Here is a 27,952-nt window from a genome sequence, read left to right on the forward strand (position 1 = left end):
TGAGAGCAAATGAATATTTTATTAAATATTTGAAAACATTAGAAAATAAAAAGGTAAAAATGTCACATCATGATATGAGGTCCTCACAGGCTTTAAAGGGAGATGGCCTAAGACTGCAATACAACACACCGAACGGCTCAATCATCCATCCATCCATTTTCTACCGCTTATTCCCTTTTGGGGTTGCGGGGGGCGCTGGCGCCTATCTCAGCTACAATCGGGCGGAAGGCGGGGTACACCCTGGACAAGTCGCCACCTCATCGCAGGGCCACGGCTCAATCATATTGAATTAAAATTTAACCTGATTTACTGAGTAAAAAAAAGCACACAATTCCACTGAGTTACATTATAAGTTGTCTCAAAATTTACACAACTGTTTTACTCTATTATAAAGACAGTTTTGTATATGGTATCTGATGTATCGTTTGTCTTTACTAGGACTGAACTTGAATCCATCCATTTTCTACTGCTTGTCCCGTTCGGGGTTGCTGGAGCCTATCTCAGCTGCATTCGGGCGGAAGGCAGCGTACACCCTGGACAAGTCGCCACCTCATCGCAGGGCCAATACAGATAACCAACATTCACACTAACAATTACACACTAGGGCCAATTTAGTGTTACCAATCAACCTATATCCAGATGCATGTCTTTGGATGTGGGAGGAAGCCGCAGTACCTGGAGGGAATCGACGTCGTCACGGGGAGGACATGCAAACTCCACACAGAAAGATCCCAAGCCCAGGATCGAACCCAGGACCTTCGTATTGTGAGGCACACGCACTAACCCGTTTCACCGTGCTGCCCCTGAACATGAATGTCATTAAAAATATGTGTTTTTAGGACATCACGATTGCCATAAGTATTCAAATATTGTCAACTCAATAGTTTCCATCCATAATACAATGTGCCAACAAGCCTTAACTCTCGATACTTGTAATTGTGCCCAAACACTAGATCTCATATAACCACATTTTAACTTCATTCAAACTTGCAGGTGTTGATATGGTGCTTATTATTTAAGATATTAACATATTTACAGTATTTAAAAAATAAAAAAAAATGTAGCTCTGAACAGCATAAAGGAAGAATACAAAGAGGAACACAAATGTTGACTATGGTGCAAAGCATTGTTAAGGAGTGTAAACCAGAAATGCCCCTCGGTCCACATTCTTTAGGAGTCATCTATGCTGCCTGCGCTGCTGCTGTCGCTGTCATTAGCAACCGGCACCTCTCTGTTCTCATAAGTCCAGAAGCCATTGAGGTCAATTAGGATGCTGGCAACAGTGTCGCCCTGGCCACTGTTCACCAAGTCTTGGAGTGTGATCTTATAGGGGTCTTTGGGCTTCACCATGTCAAATATCTCATCCTAAGGAGACAGACGTTATACATTTAGACAAAAATGCAAATACAACCGGACAAAAAATTATGGAATCAACAGACTTGGATGATGTTCGTTCAGTTTAATTTTGTAGGAAAAAAGCAGATAATAGACATGAAACAAAACTATAGTCTTTCCAAATGGCAACTTTCTGGCTTAAAGAAACATTAAAATAAATGTCTATATATGTTTTCATTCATCCAGGTCATTGTATCCTCAGGGCATTCAATCGATCGCAACTGGACTGTGTGGTGTGTCTTAAAGGCAAAACGTCTTCTAAGAAAAAACAAACAGTCCAGTGGCGATCGACTGAATGCCCTTAGAAAACTAAAATTAATCAATAATTTAAATTGTTGTAGTCAGTACCAGTTTAATTTTTAGATCAAGCAGAGTAAAACATTATGGACTCACTCAATTTTTAGGAAAAAATTATGGTGTTTGCCTGTAAATTTTCATTTCCGAAGCAAACTCCTGCATCAGGTTAAACATGTCCACTAGTCTGCAGTTAAAAAAAAAAATGTGTACATCTCAGAGAGCTGTTGCACTGGGTGGATTGGCATGAATCATGGCTCCAACACAAGAGATGTCAATTGAAACAAAGGAGAATTATCAATTTTCTTCAAGAAGGTAAATCATCACGCAATGCTGCAAAAGATGTTGATTTTTCACAGTCAGCTATGTCTAAAATTTGGACCAAGTACAAACAACATGTAAAAGTTGTATAACTTTTAATAACAAGATCTGATAGTTCAGTTCAGATACAGCTCATTTTATACTATTCTGTGTTATATGTGTTTTATGTTGCACAATTGCGCCAAGTAAACTTCCAAGTTTGTGAACCCGTTCTCAAACAATGGCAATAAAAACTCTTCTGATTCTGATACTTGTAAAAGGAAAGTATACTGGGAGACCAAGGAAATCATCAAAGAGCCAAGAAAGAAAACTTTAAGCAATATGTCTTGAAAACAGAAAATGCACAGCAAAACAAAAGGAAGAACAAATGGGCGGAAACAGGAATCACCGCCTGTGACTGAACTGTGAGAAAGCGTCTAAAGAAAATGGGATTGGAATACAGAAAAGCTAAACAAACAGGTTTTTTTTAACACCTAAACAGACATAAACAAGGGTACAACGGTACAATGGGCTAAGGAAAAGCAACTGTGGACTATGGATGACTGGTTGAAAGTCATATTTCAGTGGTGAATTGTAAATCAGCAGTGGGCAAACTGATAAAGCTGGAACTTTTGTGTGGTGCCTTTCCAATGAGATTCATGAAGGCAACTGCCTGAAGAAACCATGCAAATTTCCCAAGGGGCTGCATGTCAAATTTTAATTTTCCTGAAGGAATAAATAAAGTACTATCTAATCTAATCTAATTACATATTCAATAAATGCACTAGTTTACATGAAAATGTTAGACACTTTTCCAATTTCATCAATCGAAAGGATGACTGGAGATAACTTCATCATATTTTAGGATGACTATCCTTCCTAGCATAGAGCAAAAACGGTAAAATATTTCATTTGAGAAAGATACATACATAATGTCATGGCTTGCAAATAATTTGGATCGCAATTCAATTTAAAATCTGTGGTGGAAATTGAAGAAAATGGTCCTTGGCAAGACTTCAACCTGCAAAGCTGATCTGGCAACAGCAACCATAAAAAGTTGGAGAAAAAATTATGAGAATGTTCGCTATTATAGAAGCCATGCGTGGTACAACAAAGTGGGTTGTAGGGTTTGTGATTCATGATTTTATATTTTTTTCTCAGAATCGAGTGATTCAATAACTTTTTTCACAAAGGTTGATCTAAGAATAAAACTGTTACAACAATTTATTTTTTATTTTTTAGTGTTTCTTAAAACCAGAAAGTTGTCATTTGAAAATTACTAACGTTTTGTGTCATGTCTGTTATCGGCCCTACACCAGCTTTCCAGACTGATGTAGGGCTGGAACCTATTAATTAAAATCTAATTGCAATTTTTCTCTCCAAAATCGCGCTTGCGATTTGATTTGCGATTTTAATATTTTATACACATAAATGAATTAATTTACAAAAATAAGTGAAGAAAGACATGTTAGTTACTTGTAAAGTGTCAATTGACATTCTTGTTTCAAGGTGCCACACAGAACAATATGCAACCATTTATTTGAAAAAAGCTTTTTGCTTTATGCACAGGCTCAGCGCTTTTGTTTTACATCAAGCTCTTAAACTGAAGAAATAACCGTAAAAACTGTAGTGTGTATAATGTAATGTAATCGGAATATATAATATTAATAATCATTTTTTTTTATTTATTTATTTTTTTTTCTTATGGCGGCGCCCGGACGGGCTGCGCTCTCGAGGAGCTCCTGCTAAAGATGGAACATTTGGCAGAAATACCGGACAATTCCACAAACTTCATGGCTGGCTCACATCGTGGTCACTCCGTGATCACGTACGACCGCCAGACACTTCTGGATATGGACATATCGGGCCGTTTTGGACTGATAGACACTTGCGTGCTAGACTTGCTAACTAGCATGGGAATACATCGGCGGCTACATCCAGCGGCCTGTGAAGCAGGGGAGTCTAGTAGCAGCGGGGGCCGTCTACGGAGCAGACGCCAGCGGTGCGATCGGAAACGCGGATGCCGAGCGGGGCTAAAAACAAAGCAGAAGGCTAATCCCCACAGAACACCACTTTCCTCCATCCCGAAGACGGATTTAGATGGAAAATGCGAGACTACTGGTCTGGGTAAGGAGTCAGTTAAATTAGAACAAGTTTTTTCTGCTTTGAGTGTTTCAGAGTTGGACATGTGTTTTACTGAGGTGGCTAACTATGATGCGTGCAGTTTATCAAAGCAACAAACAAACAATCGGAAAATCCCCGTTACTGAGGTGGCTAACCATGATGTGTGCAGTTTATCAAAGCAACAAACAAACAATCGGAAAATCCCCGTTACTGAGGTGGCTAACCACGATGCGTGCAGTTTATCAAAGCAACAATCAAACAATCGGAAAATTCCTGTCGTATCAATTCCTAGATATGGTCGTAACTATACTAAATGCACTGGGCATAATAAACACAACATTATTAATATTGCTACTACGGATAATTTGATCAAAAACTCCCTAAAACAGCCCACTACCTATAATATAGGTTTTTTAAACATAAGATCATTGTCTCCTAAAACGTTGTTAGTTAATGATATCATCAGAGACAACAATCTTAACGTCATCGGTCTCAGCGAAACCTGGCTTAAACCAAACGACTTTTTTGCGCTAAATGAGGCATGTCCTCCTAACTTTACACATGCGCATATTGCCCGTCCGCTCAAAAGGGGTGGGGGGGTCGCACTAATATACAACGAAAACTTTAACCTTAGTCCTAACATAAATAATAAATATAAATCGTTTGAGGTGCTTACTATGAGGTCTGTCACACCGCTGCCTCTACACCTGGCTGTTATCTACCGCCCCCCAGGGCCCTATTCGGACTTTATTAATGAATTCTCAGAGTTCGTTGCTGATCTAGTGACACACGCCGATAATATAATCATAATGGGGGACTTTAATATCCATATGAATACCCCATCGGACCCACCGTGCGTAGCGCTCCAGACTGTAATTGATAGCTGTGGTCTCACACAAATAATAAATGAACCCACGCATCGCAACGGTAATACGATAGACCTAGTGCTTGTCAGGGGCATCACCGTTTCCAAAGTTACGATACTCCCGTATACTAAAGTATTGTCCGATCATTACCTTATAAAATTCGAGGTTCAGACGCATGTTCGTCAAACTAATAATAATAATAACTGCTATAGCAGCCGCAACATTAATACGGCCACAACGACAACTCTTGCTGACCTACTGCCCTCGGTAATGGCACCATTCCCAAAGTATGTGGGCTCTATTGATAACCTCACTAACAACTTTAACGACGCCCTGCGCGAAACCATTGATAACATAGCACCGCTAAAGTTAAAAAAGGCTCCAAAAAAGCGCACCCCGTGGTTTACAGAAGAAACTAGAGCTCAGAAATTATTATGTAGAAAGCTGGAACGCAAATGGCGCACGACTAAACTTGAGGTGCACCATCAAGCATGGAGTGATGGTTTAATAACTTATAAACGCATGCTTACCTTAGCTAAAGCTAAATATTACTCAAATCTCATCCACCGTAATAAAAACGATCCTAAATTTTTGTTTAGTACGGTAGCATCGCTAACCCAACAAGGGACTCCTTCCAGTAGCTCAACCCACTCAGCTGATGACTTTATGCAATTCTTTAGTAAGAAAATTGAAGTCATTAGAAAGGAGATTAAAGACAATGCGTCCCAGCTACAACGGGGTTCTATTAACACTGACACGATTGTATATACGGCGGATACTGCCCTCCAAAATAGTTTCTCTCGTTTTGAGGAAATAACATTAGAGGAATTGTTACAACGTGTAAATGGAATAAAACAAACAACATGTTTACTTGACCCTCCTTCCTGGGAAACTGATCAAGGAGCTCTTTGTATTATTAGGTCCATCAGTGCTAAATATTATAAACTTATCACTCTCCTCGGGCACTGTTCCCTAGCATTCAAAAAAGCGGTTATTCATCCTCTTCTTAAAAGACCTAACCTCGATCCTGACCTCATGGTAAATTACCGACCGGTGTCTCACCTTCCCTTTATTTCAAAAATCCTTGAAAAAATTGTTGCGGAGCAGTTAAATGAACACTTAGCGTCTAACAATCTATGTGAAACCTTTCAATCAGGTTTCAGGGCAAATCACTCCACGGAGACTGCCCTCGCAAAAATGACTAATGATCTATTGCTAACGATGGATTCTGATGCGTCATCTATGTTGCTGCTCCTCGATCTTAGCGCTGCTTTCGATACCGTCGATCATAATATTTTATTAGAACGTATCAAAACACGAATTGGTATGTCAGACTTAGCCCTGTCTTGGTTTAACTCTTATCTTACTGATAGGATGCAGTGTGTCTCCCATAACAATGTGACCTCGGACTACGTTAAGGTAACGTGTGGAGTTCCCCAGGGTTCGGTCCTTGGCCCTGCACTCTTCAGCATCTACATGCTGCCGCTAGGTGACATCATACGCAAATACGGTATTAGCTTTCACTGTTATGCTGATGACACCCAACTCTACATGCCCCTAAAGCTGACCAACACGCCGGATTGTAGTCAGCTGGAGGCGTGTCTTAATGAAATTAAACAATGGATGTCCGCTAACTTTTTGCAACTCAACGCCCAAAAAACGGAAATGCTGATTATCGGTCCTGCTAGACACCGAACTCTATTTAATAATACAACTCTAACATTTGACAACCAAACAATTAAACAAGGCGACACGGTAAAGAATCTGGGTATTATCTTCGACCCAACTCTCTCCTTTGAGGCACACATTAAAAGCGTTACTAAAACGGCCTTCTTTCATCTCCGTAACATTGCTAAAATTCGCTCCATTCTGTCCACTAAAGACGCTGAGATCATTATCCATGCGTTTGTTACGTCTCGCCTCGACTACTGTAACGTATTATTTTCGGGTCTCCCCATGTCTAGCATTAAAAGATTACAGTTGGTACAAAATGCGGCTGCTAGACTTTTGACAAGAACAAGAAAGTTTGATCACATTACGCCTGTACTGGCTCACCTGCACTGGCTTCCTGTGCACTTAAGATGTGACTTTAAGGTTTTACTACTTACGTATAAAATACTACACGGTCTAGCTCCATCTTATCTTGCCGATTGTATTGTACCATATGTCCCGGCAAGAAATCTGCGTTCAAAGGACTCCGGCTTATTAGTGATTCCCAAAGCCCAAAAAAAGTCTGCGGGCTATAGAGCATTTTCCAATCGGGCTCCAGTACTCTGGAATGCCCTCCCGGTAACAGTTCGCGATGCCACCTCAGTAGAAGCATTTAAGTCTCACCTTAAAACTCATTTGTATACTCTTGCCTTTAAATAGACTCCCTTTTTAGACCAGTTGATCTGCCGTTTCTTTTCTTTTTCTTCTATGTCCCACTCTCCCGTGTGGAGGGGGTCCGGTCCGATCTGGTGGCCATGTACTGCTCGCCTGTGTATCGGCTGGGGACATCTCTGCGCTGCTGGTCCGCCTACGCTTGGGATGGTTTCCTGCTGGCTCCGCTGTGAACGGGACTCTCGCTGCTGTGTCTTGGATCCTCTTTGGACTGGACTCTCGCGACTGTGTTGTATCCATTGTGGATTGAACTTTCACAGTATCATGTTAGATCCGCTCGACATCCATTGCTTTCCTCCTCTCTAAGGTTTTCATAGTCATCATTGTCACCGACGTCCCACTGGGTCATTATTGTCACCAATGTCCCACTGGGTGTGAGTTTTCCTTGCCCTTATGTGGGCCTACCGAGGATGTCGTGGTGGTTTGTGCAGCCCTTTGAGACACTAGTGATTTAGGGCTATATAAGTAAACATTGATTGATTGATAATAATAATTCAAGTAACTATTTAAAAGGATATACAGTTTTATATATTATTACTGTAGAATTGTTTTAATTGTTTTGAAATTGGAAGGTAAATACATTTGTTGTCTTAAATAAATACTGGGTGTGAAGTTGGAGACGATGCAGGTGGAACCCCCTTGGTGTCTCGGGTTGTAGATTAACTGACTGACAGACCAGTTTGTGCGACTGCAGGACTGTGTGTCTGACAGGCTGGTCAGCAACACCGGGGCCCTGCCGGGCACAGTCCTCTCCCCCTTCCTCTTCACCATCTACACCACCAATTTCCACTGTATTAAGGTTTATTTGAAATAGGGACAGATATAACACATAGACATCTGAAACACTTATCCAATGTATGCATCATAGTGTTTGTAGCCAAAGCTAATTTACAACACTTGTCCCCAGAGTCCTGCTACACCTTCAGAAGTTGTCTGATGACTCTGCGATAGTGGGGTGTATTGAGGATGGTGATGATGAGGAATACAGGGCACTGGTGGAGGACTTTGTCACATGGTGTGGAAAGAACCACCTTCAGCTCAATGTGACGAAGACCAAGGAGCTGGTTGTGGACCTGGGAAGGAGGAGGAGTACTTCGGCGACCCCTGTTTCCATCAAGGGGGTGGATGTGGACATGGTTGAGGATTATATGTACCTCGGTGTACACATCGACAACAAGCTGAATGGGTCAAAACGCGCTAAAGCCCTCTACAAGAAGGGACAGAGCCGCCTCTACTTGCTCAGGAGGTTAGGATCCTTCAACGTCTGTACAAAGATGTTAAAGATGTTCTACGAGTCGGTGGTGGCGGGCGCCTTCTTGTACGTTGTGGCCTGCTGGGGCAGCGGGCTGAGAGTGAGGGATGTAAACAGACTTGACAAGCTAGTAAAGAAGGCCAGTAATGTGGTGGTAGTGGAGCTAGATTCTCTGGCGGTCGTGTCAGAGAGAAGAAGTCTAGCAAAACTCCTAGCCATTATGGACAACACCTCCCACCCACTACACTCGGACCATACGGAGAGAATGAGCACGTTCAGTGGAAGGCTCAGACTCCCAAAATGCAACACGGAACGAAACAGGAGGTCCTTCATACCGACAGCCATCCGACTGTATAATGCATATGTCCTTCTTGACTGCACTTAAATGTAAAATATATTTATATTATTCATATATTATATATTATATATACAATATATGTTATATATTATTTATTATTATTATTATTGTCTATTGTGAGCAAACTGGGGCTGAATTTACCCCAGGGATCAATAAAGTACTTTCTATTTTAAATGAACAAAAAAATTAAATGGACTCTTATTTCCTTCCATTCATTTTCTACCATTTGTCCCTCTCAGGATCGCAGGGGGCTGGAGCCTATCCAAGCTGCATTTTGCCGGAAGTTGCCACTCCATCGCAGGGCCGTAAGCAAAATGTTAACATAAAAAAATATTGAACATCTTAAAGCGCTTTTTTTTTTCCTGATTGAAAAACTAGGTCGGGTTGTCTTTTTTTGTTGCCGTGCCGGAATTCTCGCTTGTACGTTGATGGTCTCATACTGCCCATCCATTTTCAAGCTGAAATATTACCAAAATGGGACATTTGGCTTTGCAATCATATTTCTCCCCCTTAGTTTTTGCTACTTTGAGGAATTTCTTCCTAGAGTCGTGAGACTCTCTGTTTATGCTTCCTGTGTGTAGGTGAAGTGGGCTTTCTCACTCTACACACTCTGAGACAAAGATTGCGAATGACTGAAAAGACGGCTAACTAAATCCAGTTAATTCCATTGTTAAATAAACACGCTCAGGTGCTCTGAACGATGCGCAGAGTGAGACCTCTTTCTCTCTGTTTTAAGCGAGAGACAAAAAAACCCGAGACTCCACAACTCTAACTGGCGAACATGTCTGTCACTGAAATGCCAGTAACGGCGGAGAAAAAAACTAAACTACACTAATTAAAACATTGATGTTGATTCGATGTCAATTAATCATGCAGCCCTAAACTGGTGATTCCATAATTTTGCAATCTTTACATGAGCTAAATGTGGGGATTGAGTTCACCGTGACATCCTGGAAGGAGACAGGGACTTGACAGTGCACTTTCATCTGGTCCTGAATGGCCTGGCAACAAAAAGTAGTCAGGAATTAATATTGTTAAATTAATATTACATGTGCACTACATTTTGCAAAAAGATGATGATCTACATTTTGATATATTATGGCATTCAAACATTTACACTGATATATTGCAGAAAAAAATGATGTTGTATTTTCAAGCCACGATAAAAGGAAATAGATAAAAACATCATTAAGAAACTCACCAGTTTTAAAATATTTAAAAGGTTTTCAAAAAGCTGGGAAAGCTATAAATAAGATAATGTAATTGCACTCAGCTTACTGCACAAGTATCAAAATGTATTTCATCAGTACTAAAGCATAATAAAACCAGTAATGAAACAATACCAAAAACAGCGATAAAAAACAGAAGGACGAGATCAATTCAGCTCATTGCACACATGTTAAGTCCAACATTTCACTATGTAGCCTATTTTGTGGTGCAAGTCCAACCTTGTACTTTGTAGCGCGTTTTGTGGTGCAAGTCCAACATTGTATTTTGTAAAGTGTTTTATGGTATTAAGTTCAACATTGCACTTTGTAGCGTCTTTTGTGGTGTATATCCAACATTGCACTTTGTAGCATGTTTTGTTGTGGGTTTAGCAGTGTAATTGCAGTGGGATAAAAACTACCACAAACCCTTACAGTTTTACACGTCAGGCTGCAATATCATTTTCCAGAAGGCAGGGGGGAAAACAGTCCATGGTATAGATGAGTGTGGTTTTGGTAATAATAATACTACATTTTTAAGATAAGTATTTGACAGTGCGGAAGACAAATGTCAAGTGGCAGCTGCACTAAATATAGTAGTTCTCTAAACATTTTGGTTTGTGTCGTAAGAAATGTGAGACATTAGTTAATCTTTTTAAACCTTGATTAACAACAAAACTTACGGGAGTTGGTTTCATTTTGTGTTTGAAAGAATATGTACCGTATTTTTCAGGCTATAAGTCGCTTTTTTTTTTTCATAGGTTGGTCGGGGGTGAGACTTACACTCAGGAGCAACTTATGTGTGAAATTATTAACACATTACCGTAAATTATCAAATAATATTATTTAGCTCATTCACGTAAGCGACTAGACGTCTAACATTTCATCGGATTTAGCGATTAGGAGTGACAGATTGTTTGGTAAACTTATAGCATTTTCTATATGTTATAGTTATTTGAATGACTCTTACCATAATGTTATGTCAACACACTAGGCACGTTCTCAGTTGGTTATTTATGTGTCATATAATGTACACTTATTCAGTCTGTTGTTCACTATTCTTCATTTATTTTAAATTGCCTTTCAAATGTCTATTCTTGATGTTGGGTTTTATCAAATAAATTTCCCCCAAAAATGCGACTTATACTCCAGTGCGACTTATATATGCTTTTTTCCTTCTTTATTGTGCATTTTCGGCGGGTGCGACTTATACTCCGGAGCGACTTATACTTTCGAAAAATACGGTACATGTCCTTGGACATCGGACAACTACACAACAGAAGAAAACAAACACTCTAATTACGAACAAAATAAATATGTGTTTTGTTTGAATGTGTGTGTTACCCTGAAGAAGTAGTTGAGGGAAAAGACGTTGAGGTGTCCTTTATTGTCAATGTCCAGAAGTTTAAATATATACTGTAATGCTGCTGGCTCCTTCTTGTTTTCCAAGGCCAACACAAAGTCTAAATATGTTTTATAATCCTGGAAAATAGAAAAGCAAATACAGAATTAAATCCTATTGACTTTTGAAAAAGTAATATGATGAATATATACAGGAACATCTCAATAAATTGGAATATATTTAACACATTTATTTCAGTGGTTCAATTAAAAAAGTGGAACCCATCCATTTTCTACCGCTTATTCCCTTTGGGGTCGCTGGTGCCCATCTCAGCTACAATCGGGCAGAAGGCGGGGTACACCCTGGACGAGTCGCCACCTCATCGCAGGGCCAACACGGATAGACAGACAACATTCACACTCACATTCACACACTAGGGCCAATTTAGTGTTGTCAATCCACCTATCCCCAGGTCCACGTCTTTGGAAGTGAGAGGAAGCCGGAGTACCCGGAGGGAACCCACGCATTCACGGCGAGGACATGCAAACTCCACACAGAAAGATCCCGAGCCCGGGATTGAAACTCAGTCTACTCAGGACCTTCATATTGTGAGGCAGACGCACTAACCCCTCTTCCACCGTGAAGCCAAGAACCCGTCAAAGTTATTTATTTTTTAGCTGGTTATTACAAAATGCTGACAAAGATTTATTTGGGTGTATTTCCTGCCCTTCCTTGTCTATTGCTGTTGTCGAATGGTAGATTCAACTGACAGAAAAGAAAGGTTAGCTCCATATTTGATGTACTGTACCATCAGAGAGTGAGGCCAAGAAGTGGTACTCATTGATAACTGGCTTTCATTTGATAAGACCACCAACAAGGCACTGAACTAAGTTGAACTAATCTTTAAATCTAATGTGTAATAAAAAAAAAATTGTACCATTTCTCCTTCGTAAGTTAGGCACTCTTGAAACACTCGGTCCAGGAAAACTGAGGTAAGTGTGGCTGTGCCATAGCGAGACAGCTCTTCCTTGCTCAACATGCCGTTGTGGTCCTTATCAAGGCTGAGATACTGGCCTGTTGTACAAAGAATGTTTAAAAACAAAGCAAATGTATCAGGTTCCTAAGTTTACAGAACTGAGTTAACACCAGAAGATAAAAGGTGTTGATTTCTAAAGCTCATTTCTGAATGTATGCATAAATTTACCAATTGCTATCTTTTCAGAACAGCGTTAGGATAAGGGTGTCCCGATACATCGTTTTCTCACTTCCAATATCAATATTGGAGCTTCTAGAATGGGCCGATAACAATAATAGTCAGATACAAATCATACCTACATTTATTATTTTGTAGTGAAATAACTTGACCATAGATTGATTGATCGATTGACCGATTGATTGAAACAGAGAACAATGGTAGGTATGAAACATACTAATTTATTGATCAATAACTGTCTGTAATGTATTTAGACTCTCTTTGAGGTAATGTGCAGCAGTAATTGTTTTTAGTCACACCGAATGGCTGTCAATAATTCATTAAGTTAAAGGGGAACTGCACTTTTTTTTGTCTATTGGGGCGGCATAGCTCGGTTGGTAGAGTGGCCGTGCCAGCAACTTGAGGGTTGCAGGTTCGATTCCCGCTTGTGCCATCCTAGTTACTGCCGTTGTGTCCTTGGGCAAGACACTTTACCCACCTGCTCCCAGTGCCACCCACACTGGTTTAAATGTAACCTAGATATTGGGTGTCACTATGTAAAGCGCTTTGAGTCACTTGAGAAAAGCGCTATATAAATATAATTCACTTCACTTCACTTCACAGTCATTATGGGAGACAGGGTGATGGATGTTATTTTTTTATTTGCATTTTAAATATTAAATAAAAGCGATCTAAGTCTGCTTACAATAGAGCTTATGGGAGCCGCTCTATTGGGCCTATAAAGACACTAAAAAAACAAACGACTTCATTGTGGTTGCATGGTCTAAGTATATATGTAATGTAGTAACTGGCACTGGTTATGTCCGACAAAGTGTACCAACTTGTCAGAATACGTCCTCAGACATCTTCTGTCCAGGTGAGATGCATGATCTATGCCAGGGAGCAAGGAAGCGAGAAAACACCTGCCAGTCGATCATGTCGAAATTGTACACAGGCTTGTGATCACAGTGCCAATATAAATAGTTTATGTCTGTGTTAGCGCTTATAATAATAATATCACTAATACTTGGTTGATATTTAAATCACAAAATGTAAAGGGAGTAGTGTTGGCAGTTTGTGAATGGTTATTTATTGAATTTTATGGGTGAAATAGACAACCTCCCATTGGCTCTGCTGTTAGTTGACTCATTTTAAAGTTTTTTAAAAACTTATAATTCACAAAAAAAATTAATCCGTCGTCATGTCTTTCATAATGATTGCGAACGATAAGGCAAAATTCACAATAAAAGTGAAGTTCCCCTGTAAGCTCATGACACATACTAATACGCTTCTGCTTTAAAGACTTTGTATCTGTAATTAATATGCAACTATAATGTTGACTATAGCGATATGTTTAATATTCCAGTATTGTTCAAGAAATTGTGCACTTTTGTGCATAGCTGTTGTGTAGCTGCTAGCTCCTGACAGCCCTTAGCCTACCATGTTTACCTTTTTGCAAATTACTTAACTTCCCTGCTTATTAGAGGGGATTTAGCTGTTAATTGGCAGTCGAGCTTTGCACAAGTAAACAGGACTGCTTGTAGTGGAGCATTTATGTTGGAGATTTTAGATGCGAGCCGATACTTGTTTTATGCTAATATTGCACCACTGATTTACAATGTTTTTTATAACACGAGTGCAGGCTCATAACTTGAGAGGCTTTGAAAAATTCTCATTGCCGAGAGCTCAAACCACTCATAAACGTGTTTGTGTGTCTGTATGCGGAGTAAAGACTCTGGAACAAACTGGACCTACAACACTAACAATGGCAAACTATTGATTGATTTAAACTATTACACAAACATCGGATCTGGTTCAAATACAGCAAAGAGGGTCTTTAATTTGACTGGCTGTTGTACTTATTGTCAAAGTGTTAATATGTGCTCAATGTTTCCTTACCATTATTGATATGTTGTCTACTACCATTGTTGGTATTTTGTCCATTAACGTTGTTGGTATTGTTCATTCTTACGACAATGTTGATAGAAATTATTGTTACAGTGTAATAATTATTGTTACCTGTGGTAATGTCACCATGATACAACATTTGTACTATAATCCTTGAATAAATTAACAGTGAAGTTTAATATATTAATCACTGAATGAAGACCTGGGGGTTGGTTTAAATAAAGTATCTTCTTCTCACTCCCTTCCTGAAACAAACTGGATTATCATGCTTACATACTGTACATTACCGCTTGCATTACATTAATTAATATTATTGTGTTGTCTATCTTGTAATTTTTTTAAGGTCATTGCCTGAAGTAAATGAAAAAAAAAAAAAAAAATGAATGAATATCAATATGAGATAGGATAAGCCAAGTGTAATCTTGATTTACGAACCCGTTTTCGCGACATTTTCAAATTACCAACATTTAAATGGTGCCAAATATGCTTCTGTGTGCAAGTGCTTCATTCATTCATTTGTTCATCCTTCGGGCCCAGCCATTTTGGGGACGTCACTTTCTTTGCAGGAAAGTACACACATGCCACAGCCATTTTGGACAGACATTATTACAACACATCCTGTTCACGCAGTCCATTACTTGGTCGTCATTTCTCAGTGCTTCAGAGTGTGTTTCTTTTCCTGCCATTCACCAAGTTTTGTCTATTTTGCTTATTCAATATAGGTCCAAAATATCTATTAAAAAAAAAATGGAAAGAAGGATGGAACTGTTGGGCACTTCCGAGCAGTAGTACACCGCCCTCCTCTCTGCACCATCCTTTCTCTGGGTACCCTCCCTTCTCCGCCTCGTGTCTTTCTGCCTTTGTCTCTTCTTATATATTGTATGCCGCAAACATTTACCGAGAATAGGGTAAAACGGATTTAAACTTTTTATTTGTAGCAACATGGTTAACGTTTTTGGGAGCGCCAAAGTGTACTTTTGTTTGTGTACAGGTGCCTTGACAGTTAAGCTTGCCATTGTTGTTGTGTTGTTTTTCAAATAAACAGATTGTTGCTCTTTTACCCTTTTGTTATGTTTGTTTGATATACACAATATAGTGTAATGAAAGTGTGCGTTATTTTACTAAAAAACGGACTGTTTACATTGTTTCTAATGGGAAACTATGCTTCACTTTACAAACTTTTTGATTTACTAACCATGTTCATGGACCACTTAAGTTTGTAATTCGAAGTTCCACTGTATATATTAAAATAGAACTAATGTCCATAAAAAGGTTTAACACCTGAATTAGATCATTAATTCCAGAGGACTGTTTGATGTGAATTTTTGACCAAGATACAATGACTCACCATACATTCGGAGAGCGGAAGGTGCTGAAAACCAGTTGGAATCCTGACTCTCTTTAGACAACTCATCATCTCTTAACTAGGAAGACAGAAGGAAATTAAAGTGCCACATAAATTAAATATTAAGAAATAGTTATATACAGTACTTGAAATCATTTATAATGTAAAAAAGGAATGAATAAAAAGGCTGTGAAAAGAAAAGAGTAACTTCAGTCAACAGTAAGTTTAATACTGCAATTAGGCCATGGGTCAACTTCATTTCAAAGGGGTGAATTTTCGACAATTTAGCTGGTCAATACCAGCATATTTGCACAGAAAATACATCAATTAAATGTGAAACAAAGCAAGACAATGTACCTCTAATAAATCATCGAGAAAACTGCAGGCCAAGATGTCTTGGATTTTAATCTTTCCTGAAAAAGAAAAGAGGCCTTGAATAGAGAAAATAGAAGCTTTTGCTGTCACTTTATAGTCAGACATTATATGGTAATTTATTATGAACCCCCACTTCGAGTTAGACATTTGGAAATCTTAACACACAACAAATGTAGCTTTTCAAACCAGAATAATGAGAATTTTTCAACTAAAAATAAAAAGTGTGCATCATCTTCATAGGTTTCTTAAAATGATGTGATGCTGCAGCACCTTCAAAAGGTCAGTAAAGATTTGTTATATTCTTTTTCTTATTTCAGAGCAGAAAAAAACACATGGTATTTGAAAGCTTGACAGATACACTACTTCCACATTTTATTTATTTGATTTTATTTACATTGCGTGACTTGAATGTTAACCAAGTATTAGTGATAAGCACTGAGCACCGTGATCACTAACGTGTGTGCCTTTATTTACATCATCGATTGGTAACCTGCTTCCTCGCTTCCCTGCTTGTGGAAGTTTATTGTAGATCATAATTCATGCCTCTCACCTTGATAGTAAATGGACGAGGATGAAATTCAAAATGTTGATACACTTTGACTGCCAATTTAGACTCGGAAAAGGCTAGAACAACACGAAAAGAACACTTGGTTCCGTTTCTCCGCAAAGATTATGAGTCATTTTTCACCTAAACGGTACTATAACAAGATCCTGTTAGGCGGCATCCTAATGACAGCAGACATTGTACAGTAAGCGATGTTTTATTATGTTTGTTAGCTCTCATGAAGTCTGCAGCGACTAGTAACCAGTGATGTTGTTGAAAAATAAAAGTGAGCATTAAATTAATGCGCCACCTACGCTTAAAATGAGCTAAATACGTAAATATTAAATGTTATAAATGTGCCCATTACTACATGACATATGTAACATAATTACATCACGTACGTAAAACCTTGATAGAAGGGGTTGGATGTTTTTCTAAGGGCTTTGTTGGCAGAATAGAGCGACTCATATAGGCACTGTTGTAAGCAGACTTTTGATCGCATTGATTTACAATTTAAAATGTGTTTAAAAAAAAAAATGTATATATATATATATATATATATATATATGTGTTCTTGTCTTACACTAGGGTTGTGAATGGTAGGAACAATTCCAAAAGAGTGCAGTTCCCTTGTAAGAGTTAACATGCATTTATTTTTTAAATATATCCGTCGTAATGTCTCACATAAGGATTGTGAATTGTATGCAAAATTCCAAAAAAGTACAGTTCCCCTTTAAAGCAGGATTGAGTCTCACCTGTCCGAAGTGGGTCAAGGAAGAAGAAAAACTTGCGAACTGCAGTGCAGACGTAGAAAGAGTAAAAGGGCTTATCTAGTCCGTCCAGTTGAGGCAGCGTGGGGATTAACTCCAAAATGTAGTTCTCCAGATCCTGCAGGAAACAATAATCAGCAATTTTAATATTTTAGAGGCAATCACCTGCTCTTATCACAATACAAATACAATGGATACAACACTTACAGACTCTCGGAGGTAGCCCTGTCCCGCAACATCATACAGACTCAGGCCTATCCGGGTCTGATGCAGCCACACTGGACGTACACAAAAAAAATCCAGTGACTGTAAATACATGACATTTTGCTTCCTACAATTAATAAACTAATGAAATTGAGTTTACACATATATTTAAAAAAATATTACTTATGAAATTGCCTTACATTGTTTTTGTACCTGTCAAATTGATATATTCATTATCAATTATAACATATGACATCAGTAAACACAAACCTTTCCTCATGACGTAGTTAAAGAACTGCATGATAGAGATCCTGCCGTAAGGGTCGTTGTGGAGCAGCTTGGCGTATACTCTGGCAGTGAATAAGTTTCTGATGAAAAATTTGAATGAATTATAACTTTTCTGTGCATACTACACATATACTTCAAACATTGTAAGCACTTTATTGTTGACATTTTTGGGGAATGAAAAAGTAAACAGCAGAGATCCACTGATTATTGGTTTCAAAATTTGGCATTTTGACATATATCGGTATTAGCCTTTTCTATCAGTCATTGGCTTTTCTTTTTTACAACTGCAACAAAACTACATCTGCAGATACAATACATACACATGTGATACCAGTATTTAGTGATAAGAAAATAATAATTGGTGAAGTAGATAGTAATAACCACAGCTCAAGGACCAGTCATTTTCCCCTGCATGAAAAAACTCCCTTTAAAAAAAAAAAAAACCCTTCATTGTGAATAGTTCCCCCCCAAAATAAGTTATGATATGTGACAGGGCATCCATCTGAGTTATTATTAGAATTCTTCTCCGGTCTCCCTAACTGATTTAACCATCGCACTTACGCAGCCCCGCCCCGCCCCCAGCTCCTTTACCTCTCCCCTGCAGTGCTGGTCGCCAAGAATACGTCTCTTTTGGATATCTGTCATCCAGTTTTTGTCTATGTATCTTGCCGTTTCCCAGTCCTGTTTTTTTTATTTTTTTTGCTACAGCACAATTGAGTCACTTGACAAGCCTTTGTCCACAACACTCAAGAGTGTGGGCTAATTAAAGGAGTGCCAAGGTTTCAATTTCCGTGATTCAATCAATTAACAAATAGGAGACAAGCAAGCAGCAGCTCACATAATCTCATTCTTCTGTTAAACCCAGGAAGAAATTATGTCAACCATCTTAAAAAATGTCTCAACTATAAGCTATGTGAAGGATCCCCGAATTGTTTTTATTTATAAGTTCGCAATGAATCAAGACTTCCTTACAAGGAAACCTTACAATGTATAAAATCCATAAACTTGGATAAAATTGTGTAAATGGCGAGTTATTGTGTATGTAGTGAAATCTCATATTTTTACCAATTTTCCCTGGAGATTTCAATTATTTGAAATGCAAATGTTGATGCTCTTCTGACCCGCAGCATTAGACACACATAGTAAAGGTGTTTGTAAAATCCCCTGGTGTTTTTGGGTGCTAAATTAATATTAGCGCCGCATAAAACCTTGTAATGTTAAAAAAAAATACGTAAAAACTTGTTCAGCTGTTTAGTGATGCATAGTATTCGTGTTTAAAAAAACTTTTACTGCGAATGAATATCAGCTCGAAATATCGGTTGTCCGTTTCCTTGACGAGTAATAATTGGTATCGGACTTGAAAAAACATATCTTTAGTAAAAACTTCACTAGCAAAGAATGAAAAAACATAATTTTCAATGTTTTGTAGAAAGATTGTGAATAAGTCATCAAAAAACATTTCTCTGAATCTGAATAAAGGTGAAGGTGAGTGCATATTTTTTTACTGTTCGAGTAACTGTAGTACAGTATTTTAGAACCATACACATACAAGAACCTCATCACAAATGATGCTACGAGAACATAAATTTAATACTTCAAGAAATGTAATAATTGCTTTTGGTACTTTTAGGAGGTGAGTAAATAACAGTTATTTCGCTTTCATGAGCAGAGCAAATGAGGTGCAAAAACACACATTCTGTTTGATTTATTGGGTGTTTGCAGAGACAAATATAATGCTGCTTCTTCAACTTACTTGCACTTGGGCCCAGCCATGTCGCCCACCTGCAGGAAGTCTTCATAGCTGATCATGGCCTCTTCACTATTCTCCGGAGGCACCTGGTTCTTAAGTAGAAACCACAGATTCTACAGAGAAGTAGACACCGTAAAGAGTAAGACCAGGTAGACAGAAAATATACATGAATTATTAGTCCTGCGACAGACCTTTATAAAGACCAATGTGTGCATGCACTACCTGAAGTTCCTCATTATCTAGCAGCTCGCTGCTTTTCCTCTGCAGAAAGACAACTCTGGATTCTTCTCTCAGCTTCTGGAGTAAAACTTCATCTTCTGTTGGTAGCTGTTAAAAAGTATCCGACTCTTAATAGAGTGTCCATTTCCCATGTACTTAAAGGCCTACTGAAACCCACTACTACCAACCACGCAGTCTGATAGTTTATATATCAATGATAAAATCTTAACATTGCAATACATGCCAATACGGCCTTTTTAGTTTACTAAAATGCAATTTTAAATTTCGCGCGAAGTATCCTGTTGAAAACTTCGCCGTATGATGCAAGTGCGCGTGACGTCACGGATTGTAGCGTAAATTTTGTTCGAGCCCGATCCCAGCTATAAGTCGACTGCTTTAATCGCATAATTACACAGTATTCTGGACATCTGTGTTGCTGAATCTTTTGCAATTTGTTCAATTAATAATGGGGACGTCAAAAAGAAAGATGTAGGTGGGAAGCGGCTGCCTTTAGCAACACAAACACAGCCGGCGTTTCTTTGTTTACATTCCCGAAGGTAAAGCTTCACTATGGAACAGAGCGGTCAAGCGAACATGGTTCTCTACCACATGTCAACCGGCAGGTTTCGGTGAGAAATTTGTGGTAATAAGTCGGCTCTTACCGTAGACATGAGCGGAGCTTGCGTCGTTCCTCGTGCACCTGTCAAAGAGGCAGCTGCGGACTCTCTTGCCTCTTCCGACCGGCTGCCCCGAACGTGGGATGCCTCCACCGTGGAGGAGGGAGAAAAAAAGCTCAGCCCGGCCCGACCGGTTGCCTTCGCTTCGCCTCGTCGAGAAACGTGGCTTCCCTCAGAGACACTGGCGGTCACCACACCCGTGGCCACACCCCTCCGACTTTCAGGTACGACTATATAATCTCACTAAAACACTAGTAACACAATAAGCAGATAAGGGATTTTCCAGAATTATCCTAGTAAATGTGTCAAATAACATCTGAATCGCTCCCACTGCCCTGTCTTTTTTTCCCTCTAGTCCTTCACTCTCGCTATCCTCATCCACAAATCTTTCATTCTCGCTCAAATTGATGGGGAAATCGTCGCTTTCTCGGTCCAAATCGCTCTCGCTGCTGGTGGCCATGATTGTAAACAATGTGAGGATGTAAGGAGCTCCACAACCCGTGACGTTAGGCGCACATCGTCTGCTACTTCCGGTACAGGCAAGGCTTTTTTATTAGCGACCAAAAGTTGCGAACTTTATCGTCGATGTTCTCTACTAAATAATTTCAGCAAAAATATGGCAATATCGCGAAATGATCAAGTATGACACATAGAATGGACCTGCTATCCCCGTTTGAATAAGAAAATCTCATTTCAGTAGGCCTTTAAAGTAGCAACACTGTCATAACAAAGAGACGATATCTTAATTATTCAGTGAATGTCAGAAACTAAGTCAAATGTTTAAACACAATGTAAAGTTAAAAGTCACTGGGTAGTTATTGATGGTACAAAAATCAATTTGCCTAAAAAATGACTGAGTGGTATTATAAGTTACAACATATGACCGTCAATGACTAGTGTTCAATGTGTCAGTACCTTGAAGTAGAATCGAGGAATGCTCTCGTATGACTTATTGTTGTGGCCACCACCCTTCCATTCAGAGTAATATTTGGTAAATAACTGAATTTCTTCGGCTTTCTTTTCTTCTTCGCTCCTCTCATCTAAACAACAACATAATACTTCAGTAAAATTAAATTGACTAGTTTTACTTTAGAAAAGCCTGCTAGCATAAGGATAAGCTAACATGATCACTTACCTCTGCTCGCGTTTGCTAACCTCCTTTTTAACGTATTCGACAAGTCAATCCGGCATTCATTGGCCATACTTACCTCCAAACGATTATAAAATTACATCAGTATTGTTTTGACAATATTCTTACAAACACTAATGTGATAGCGGCATTGCGATAAACGCCGTACTTGAACGTGAGTTAATATGAGCAGGGAAGAACTGCTTTCCAAAGTGCTTCCGGTTAAGTTGAAAATATTACAAAATAAAGTGAGGAAATGAAAAATGGAAATGTAAGTACAGTATATTTTACAAAAAAAAAAAATCAAACAAAACTAGAACTGATCTCGTTTTAAATCGTATACAATATTTTAAGATTATTTTCAACAGTCCCAGTTGGTAAAGAGAATAGTCGAATTTCTGCGTCTGCGGCCTTTGGCCGCCATTTTAAGATTGTATGCCAACTGTGACAAAATTGATTACAACAATTTAACTTTCCATATGTTTTGAATTAATAATCAAATACGATTAATCGTTACAATAACTTAATATCCAACTAAATGGTATTTTATTGTAATGCGATTAAAGAAATATACATATCTAAACACGTGACGTCACATCCTTACCAGTGAATTTTCCCCAGTCGAGTTGCCGTAGCATTTCCGGGGCTAATGTAAGTTACTTTTTTTTTTGCAAAAAGGCAAGGAAAAGCTTAACAATTCATTTAGTTCAGTTCAATTTGGCGACGAATGTATATTTCACGGCCAATTTCCAGACCATAAAAAGAAAGGTATCTGCTGAATTAGGTGAGATAATGTGGGAGTTGGTATAGCTCCAATGTGTTTACACTACTACATTGCAATATTGTAGTTATTACTCTTTTAATGAGAACAACTATATAGCATAATCAATTTAGACGATTACAGAGGTGCGATTTATGCAATGGGGTCCACTGTCATATTACAACTAAAAAAGTGCCTGAGGGCCGCTTTACCTTTCATTAATCAAGGATCTCCAGTTTCCCTTGTGTTGCCTTATGCAAAACTTCTTCAGTGTTACCGGGGCTTCAACTCCAGCCTTGGATTGAGACAACCAAGCAACGTCAACACTGGACAGACCAATGTGCAGGGTGGACTGAAAAAAAGCACCTCGAGGCAGAGGACACAAGAATTATGGGACAGAGTCACAGATGGAAGAGGAAAGAACTGTACTGCAAGAATACAAAAGGCTTTCATCCCAAAATCTGTGTTTGCTGCTGGAACGGCAAAGAAGACCGCAGAGATGCTGAAGAGGAAGGCGGATTTCTCCTCAGGGGAAGATCATCGTCCTGACAAGCTTGCAAGGAGGGTGACCAGGGCAGAAGGTTGGTACAATTACAAGTGACTGCTATATAACATTACAACTCGATTATACTGTACTAATACAGTTTGACCTAGATAACAACATTAGAAATCTTTGTAACTAATGGCATGATTTTTGACAGGAAAGCTGACACCTCCTGATAAGCCACTGTCTGTTGAGGAGTGGAAAAAACTAAAGGAGTCTCTGGGAAGTCCAGCACAATTTGACATTCAGATGTTATCTGCACTGCTGTACAACAGGGCAGAGTTGGATATTGCAAAGTAAGACAACTTAATTTTGCAAACAACTGCAGGTTTTCATGACATCCTTTTAGCGTTTAGTCACAAACCTTCTCACATTATCTATCTTTCCTTAGATCCCTGCTGACATTTGTAGCTACAGAATCAGGAACCCTCACCTATGAGTTGCTGCTACGGTACCTGGCATTTTGTGTCAATGGCAATCACGACACGGAAGTATTTGATGTCTATGAAATCATGCAAATGAGTTTCCCTTCTTTGGATACTGGAGCTTGTACTCTTTTCATTCGGTCTTTAAGCCGCACTGCAAGGTGGAAAGAAGCCTTCAGCATCCTACGGTACTTAAAGAAAGTGAGCAATTTTTTTCTCATAAAAGGAGCTTGTATGTGTGTCTTTTCAGAACTGTATCATAGTTTTACTCTCATCTCTGCAGGTCGCTACGCCGTCACCAGCTAATTATGGCAACATAATTGCTGCAGCAATGCTAAATGATGACCTGATCACTGCCTGGACTCTTTATGACGAATTAATGGCAATGGGGCGGATTCCACAACAAGAGACTTGGAGCTGTTTGTTTAAGAGAGTGTGCAAAGAGGAAGTAAAAACCATGTCGCCGAGTGAGCAACAGAAGAGGCTGCTGGGAATTCTGCTGTACCTGAGAAACAACCAGGTTTACCCGCAGCTGAGCCTTGCCAGCAGCATCAAGACGTGGTTCGAAAGGTAGGACAGTATATTTGCAGTATTTTCTTTTGTATACTGTTTTCATTAGCGTTGGGTACTTTTTAAATTTTTCACACTTTTCTTTTTCTTTGCTTTTCACATTCGAACCGAAATGGTACCAATTCCGAGTACCAGGTAATCGATACTGGTACTCAACGGTACTGATTTTTGGTACTTTTGTGTGTTTTAATAGATGTTAATTGTTAAATAATACATTTAATTGATTGAATTTAAGATTTAACAGTAAGCTTATAATGATAACTGTCTTGTCTAGTTGGTATATATTGTTTCATACATTTGATGTTGCCATTACTAATAGTTATCACTAGCATGTATATGGCAACGCCAATGTAAATTAGCATTGTGCACACTTATTTGTTTGGTAGCTGATCATTAAACATGTTGTCAGTTGATTTCATGGTTGTTGAACTTCAAAATGCAATTTCAGTAGAAATTGCTGTGAATGCTGAAAAGCCCAAGGCAACCTGAAATACTAACAGGTTGCACGCTCGCCAGATAACGCTAATGTTAGCATGCTAACAGTCAGCGTGCATCAACTATCAAAGTACATGATGCTGAGGTGCATCGTGGAAAAATTAGCTTAAACAAAATTAACACACTAGCATTTGACTAATATTAGGTAGGAGTATTTTGCCTTTGGAACAGTTCGAATTGATTAAGAATTGTGGAAGTAATAATACTTTTCATTGCAGAATACGTGTGATGAAAAATCAAGAAAAACTGGGAATTTTGATATATAAAAAATGAATAGCCCAAATTTCCTGAAGAAGTGGAATGTTTTGATGTTGGAATTTGAAATCGGTCGAAACTTGTGGGAGAAGTAGACAAAAGAAAAATTTTTGGAAACTGTTATATTCAAAAGTGGGAATTACGGGAAACCTGGAATTTTCGGAAGTAATAAACATGTTAGTTTGAATGTCCATGATCATTAAAATGTGATGTAGATTGAATGGTTTGAATCGGCGGTGATATGTGAACATTTGAAAGTTTGCCTATTAATTTTTAATGAGACAAAAATTCCCTGAAAACTTGGAATTGCTGCTAATCTGGGAATTTTGGGAAGATAAAAAAATGTTAGCCCAATTACTTTATCTTGAAGCAATTGATGCAACACAGGCCTACTACCTATTTTCAACCAGCAGAAGCACCATTGAGTGGAGAAAATATAGCGTTAGATATTTTTATTAAAAATATTTTACCATATTGAAACAAGACTATACCTTAACCTTACATTAGTTAATGAATCAATCCTGTATTATGTGCTTCAAACTGTTGTCAGTCAGTTAAGTCATTCAATAAATTAAGTCCACTACCGGTACATATCCAATGTAGCCAATATAAATGATTAATCAAACATCATATTTTATGATTTTTAAACACCAAAAGGTGGAAATTTCTGGTTCTGACAACACTTCTTCTATTTCCAGTATTCCAGGACAGCACTGGAGAGGAACTTGGAGCAGCGCTACCCCAAAGTACGACTGACTTGAGCATTTACTAACAATTGTTTTCTTTCATTCTTTATTAATCTTTAAATGGAGAAGCTAAAGGGGAAATTAAAATTTTTAGGAATTGTGTCTGTCCTTTACAATCATGAGAGACAAGCAGACAAAAGTTTTAAACATTTTTTTGTATTCAAATTTGTAATAATCTGCTCGTTTTAGGTGGCTAGCAATGCAGCTAATGGGAGCAATACATTCTACCTCTAAGTCACTTAAAAAATTAATCCATAAAAAAACACCAACAATACTTAATTTACGTTCCGTAACCTGTATAATGTCCAAGCTGTAGCTACATTGTTATTGTAAGAGCAAACATGGAAGAACTCTTTTTTTTTTTTTCCACACAGCCTAATAACACATCGGCATGCCACCTCATTAGCTGTAAACTAGCTCCGGCAAGAGGTAAACTAGCTCCTACGTCAGTACCCAAATCTCTTCTGAGTTTGTAATGCACAACACGATAGGACACTTTGTACTGACTGAAAAACATTAACAATTGTATTACAGTATCTGTAAAGTATCCTTAAGTTTTTGTTTTTAAACAGTTAGCTCGACAGTATACGTACTGTATTTGTAATAAAAAAACATGCATGCTGCGTATATTATAATCAATATTATAGTGACTCACTTGATAGACAGTTTGTTTGGGCCAGCTAGATGGGGATGTATTTTCCGGTTTATTTTAGGTAAGCACTCAATTTATGTCGGGATGGATAGATTGTTTCCAAGTTCCACATTTACACCGTGAACAAGTCACACTGACATCACTCTCGGCTTCGGTTTGCTATATTTCACCCTTCAATTGTACTCGCTTCTTATGAGCAACAGTTCATTGTCCGTATGTTCAGCATCACAAAACTACTGTTGTGAATCATCATTTGTCTAGAAAAAATGTTATTAGTCTTCTATTACCAAGTTTGTCATGATTAGAAAACACAAGCCTTTTTTTCTGCAAGTAGTAACACGCATTTGTTGCCGAAAGTCGGAAGTGCGCTGCTATGGAAACGGAAATAAATGCAATAAAAGAAGTTCCAGCAATGCTTAAAATTACCAATATACGGTAAATATTGCATATACCGTATTACATATTGTTATGAATGTGTCTGTTACTACAATATATATATATATATATATATATATATATATATATATATATATATATATATATATATATAGGCTTGCAGGGTGTATACAAAATTTAGATTTTTTTAGAGGGCTGTGAAGGCAATAATGGTGTGTCCCATTAGCCACATCTTTCAAGCAATTTTGATCATCTCTAGAATCCTAAAAAAAAGACGTGTGTTGTGTCTCAAAATGATAATGAACGATCAGCAAAATTCCAGAAAAAGTGCAGTACCCCTTTATTTAAATCTTATGTCTGTGTGTGCTTAGGAGTCTGTGCAAGAGTTGTGGAACCGAGTTAGAATCCATTCAGCTGACCGATGAGGAGTACCAACAACTGAGAGACACAGTCATGACTGATATCATCCAGGGGCGAGACGTTTTTAACAAGACAACACCAGAGGTTTGTTTTTCATGAGTTACACAGTAATCCCTCAATTATCGCTGTTATTTGGTTTCGGATGTGACCGTGACAAATGTAAATCTGTGAAGTAGGAAGTCATTAATTATATATTTTATATTTTCATAGGTAGAGCATAAAGACTGTTCACAACCGTCTACATAGATTTATAAAAGCCCCTAACATGAAATTTTACCCTCTTCTAATCCAGTACAGTAATGCTACCTGAGGCTGAGCCAATCAGTGGCCACAATACTGAACAGTGTGATCTGACTTGTTAAATCTCGTTTAGTGGCCAATACCACTGCAGTATTGATATTTTTAGTTCATTAGCCATTTTATGTTAGAAAATGCCTAATTTAGGGCTATACGTTTGGAGAATATGCCAGAAATAAAGAAATCAGCAATGTTGTGTGACGCCGCAATATTTGAAGTTCTATATGGCAAGGGACAAATGACTGTCTTTTTTTGATTATTATTAGCACCAGCAACTAAAATTAATGCACATTAAAGGAGGGCACTTCAAGATTCCATTCGATTCTGATTTTTGGGGTGACGATTTGATTCGGAATCGATTCTCGATTCAACAAGACTTTTGTAATATATTATTTGGTAATACAATTCTAATAGAACCTTTTCAAAACCGGTTACAAAAGCTTTTCTTGGCTGTTAACGTACGACCTGTAACA

General features: G+C 38.4%; 2 protein-coding genes across 2 annotated transcripts in view; one reads left to right on the forward strand and one right to left on the reverse strand.

Moving 5' to 3' along the window:
- On the reverse strand, positions 1-22,140 carry ppp2r3c (protein phosphatase 2, regulatory subunit B'', gamma). Its single transcript, XM_061895782.1, has 13 exons — positions 21,926-22,140; positions 21,706-21,830; positions 20,117-20,221; positions 19,898-20,007; positions 18,127-18,224; positions 17,860-17,930; positions 17,638-17,770; positions 16,321-16,376; positions 15,967-16,042; positions 12,456-12,592; positions 11,521-11,658; positions 9,913-9,972; positions 1-1,365 (listed from the first exon to the last, which is right to left on the reverse strand). The coding sequence occupies exons 1-13, from the start codon at positions 21,990-21,992 to the stop codon at positions 1,171-1,173; spliced, it is 1,371 nt and encodes a 456-aa protein (XP_061751766.1). The 5' UTR covers positions 21,993-22,140; the 3' UTR covers positions 1-1,170.
- Positions 22,141-22,507: 367 nt separating this feature from the next.
- prorp (protein only RNase P catalytic subunit) overlaps positions 22,508-27,952 on the forward strand; it is a 20,465-nt gene continuing 15,020 nt past the window's right edge. The window contains exons 1-6 of the mRNA XM_061895781.1: positions 22,508-23,260; positions 23,381-23,519; positions 23,615-23,849; positions 23,932-24,218; positions 25,667-25,714; positions 27,134-27,266. Of these exons, the coding sequence (XP_061751765.1) occupies positions 22,840-23,260; positions 23,381-23,519; positions 23,615-23,849; positions 23,932-24,218; positions 25,667-25,714; positions 27,134-27,266 (1,263 nt within the window). The 5' untranslated portion in view covers positions 22,508-22,839. The remainder of the gene's footprint in view (positions 23,261-23,380; positions 23,520-23,614; positions 23,850-23,931; positions 24,219-25,666; positions 25,715-27,133; positions 27,267-27,952) is intronic.

The sequence above is a fragment of the Nerophis ophidion genome, linkage group LG03 (genome assembly GCF_033978795.1).
Source record: "Nerophis ophidion isolate RoL-2023_Sa linkage group LG03, RoL_Noph_v1.0, whole genome shotgun sequence".
NCBI lineage: Eukaryota > Metazoa > Chordata > Actinopteri > Syngnathiformes > Syngnathidae > Nerophis > Nerophis ophidion.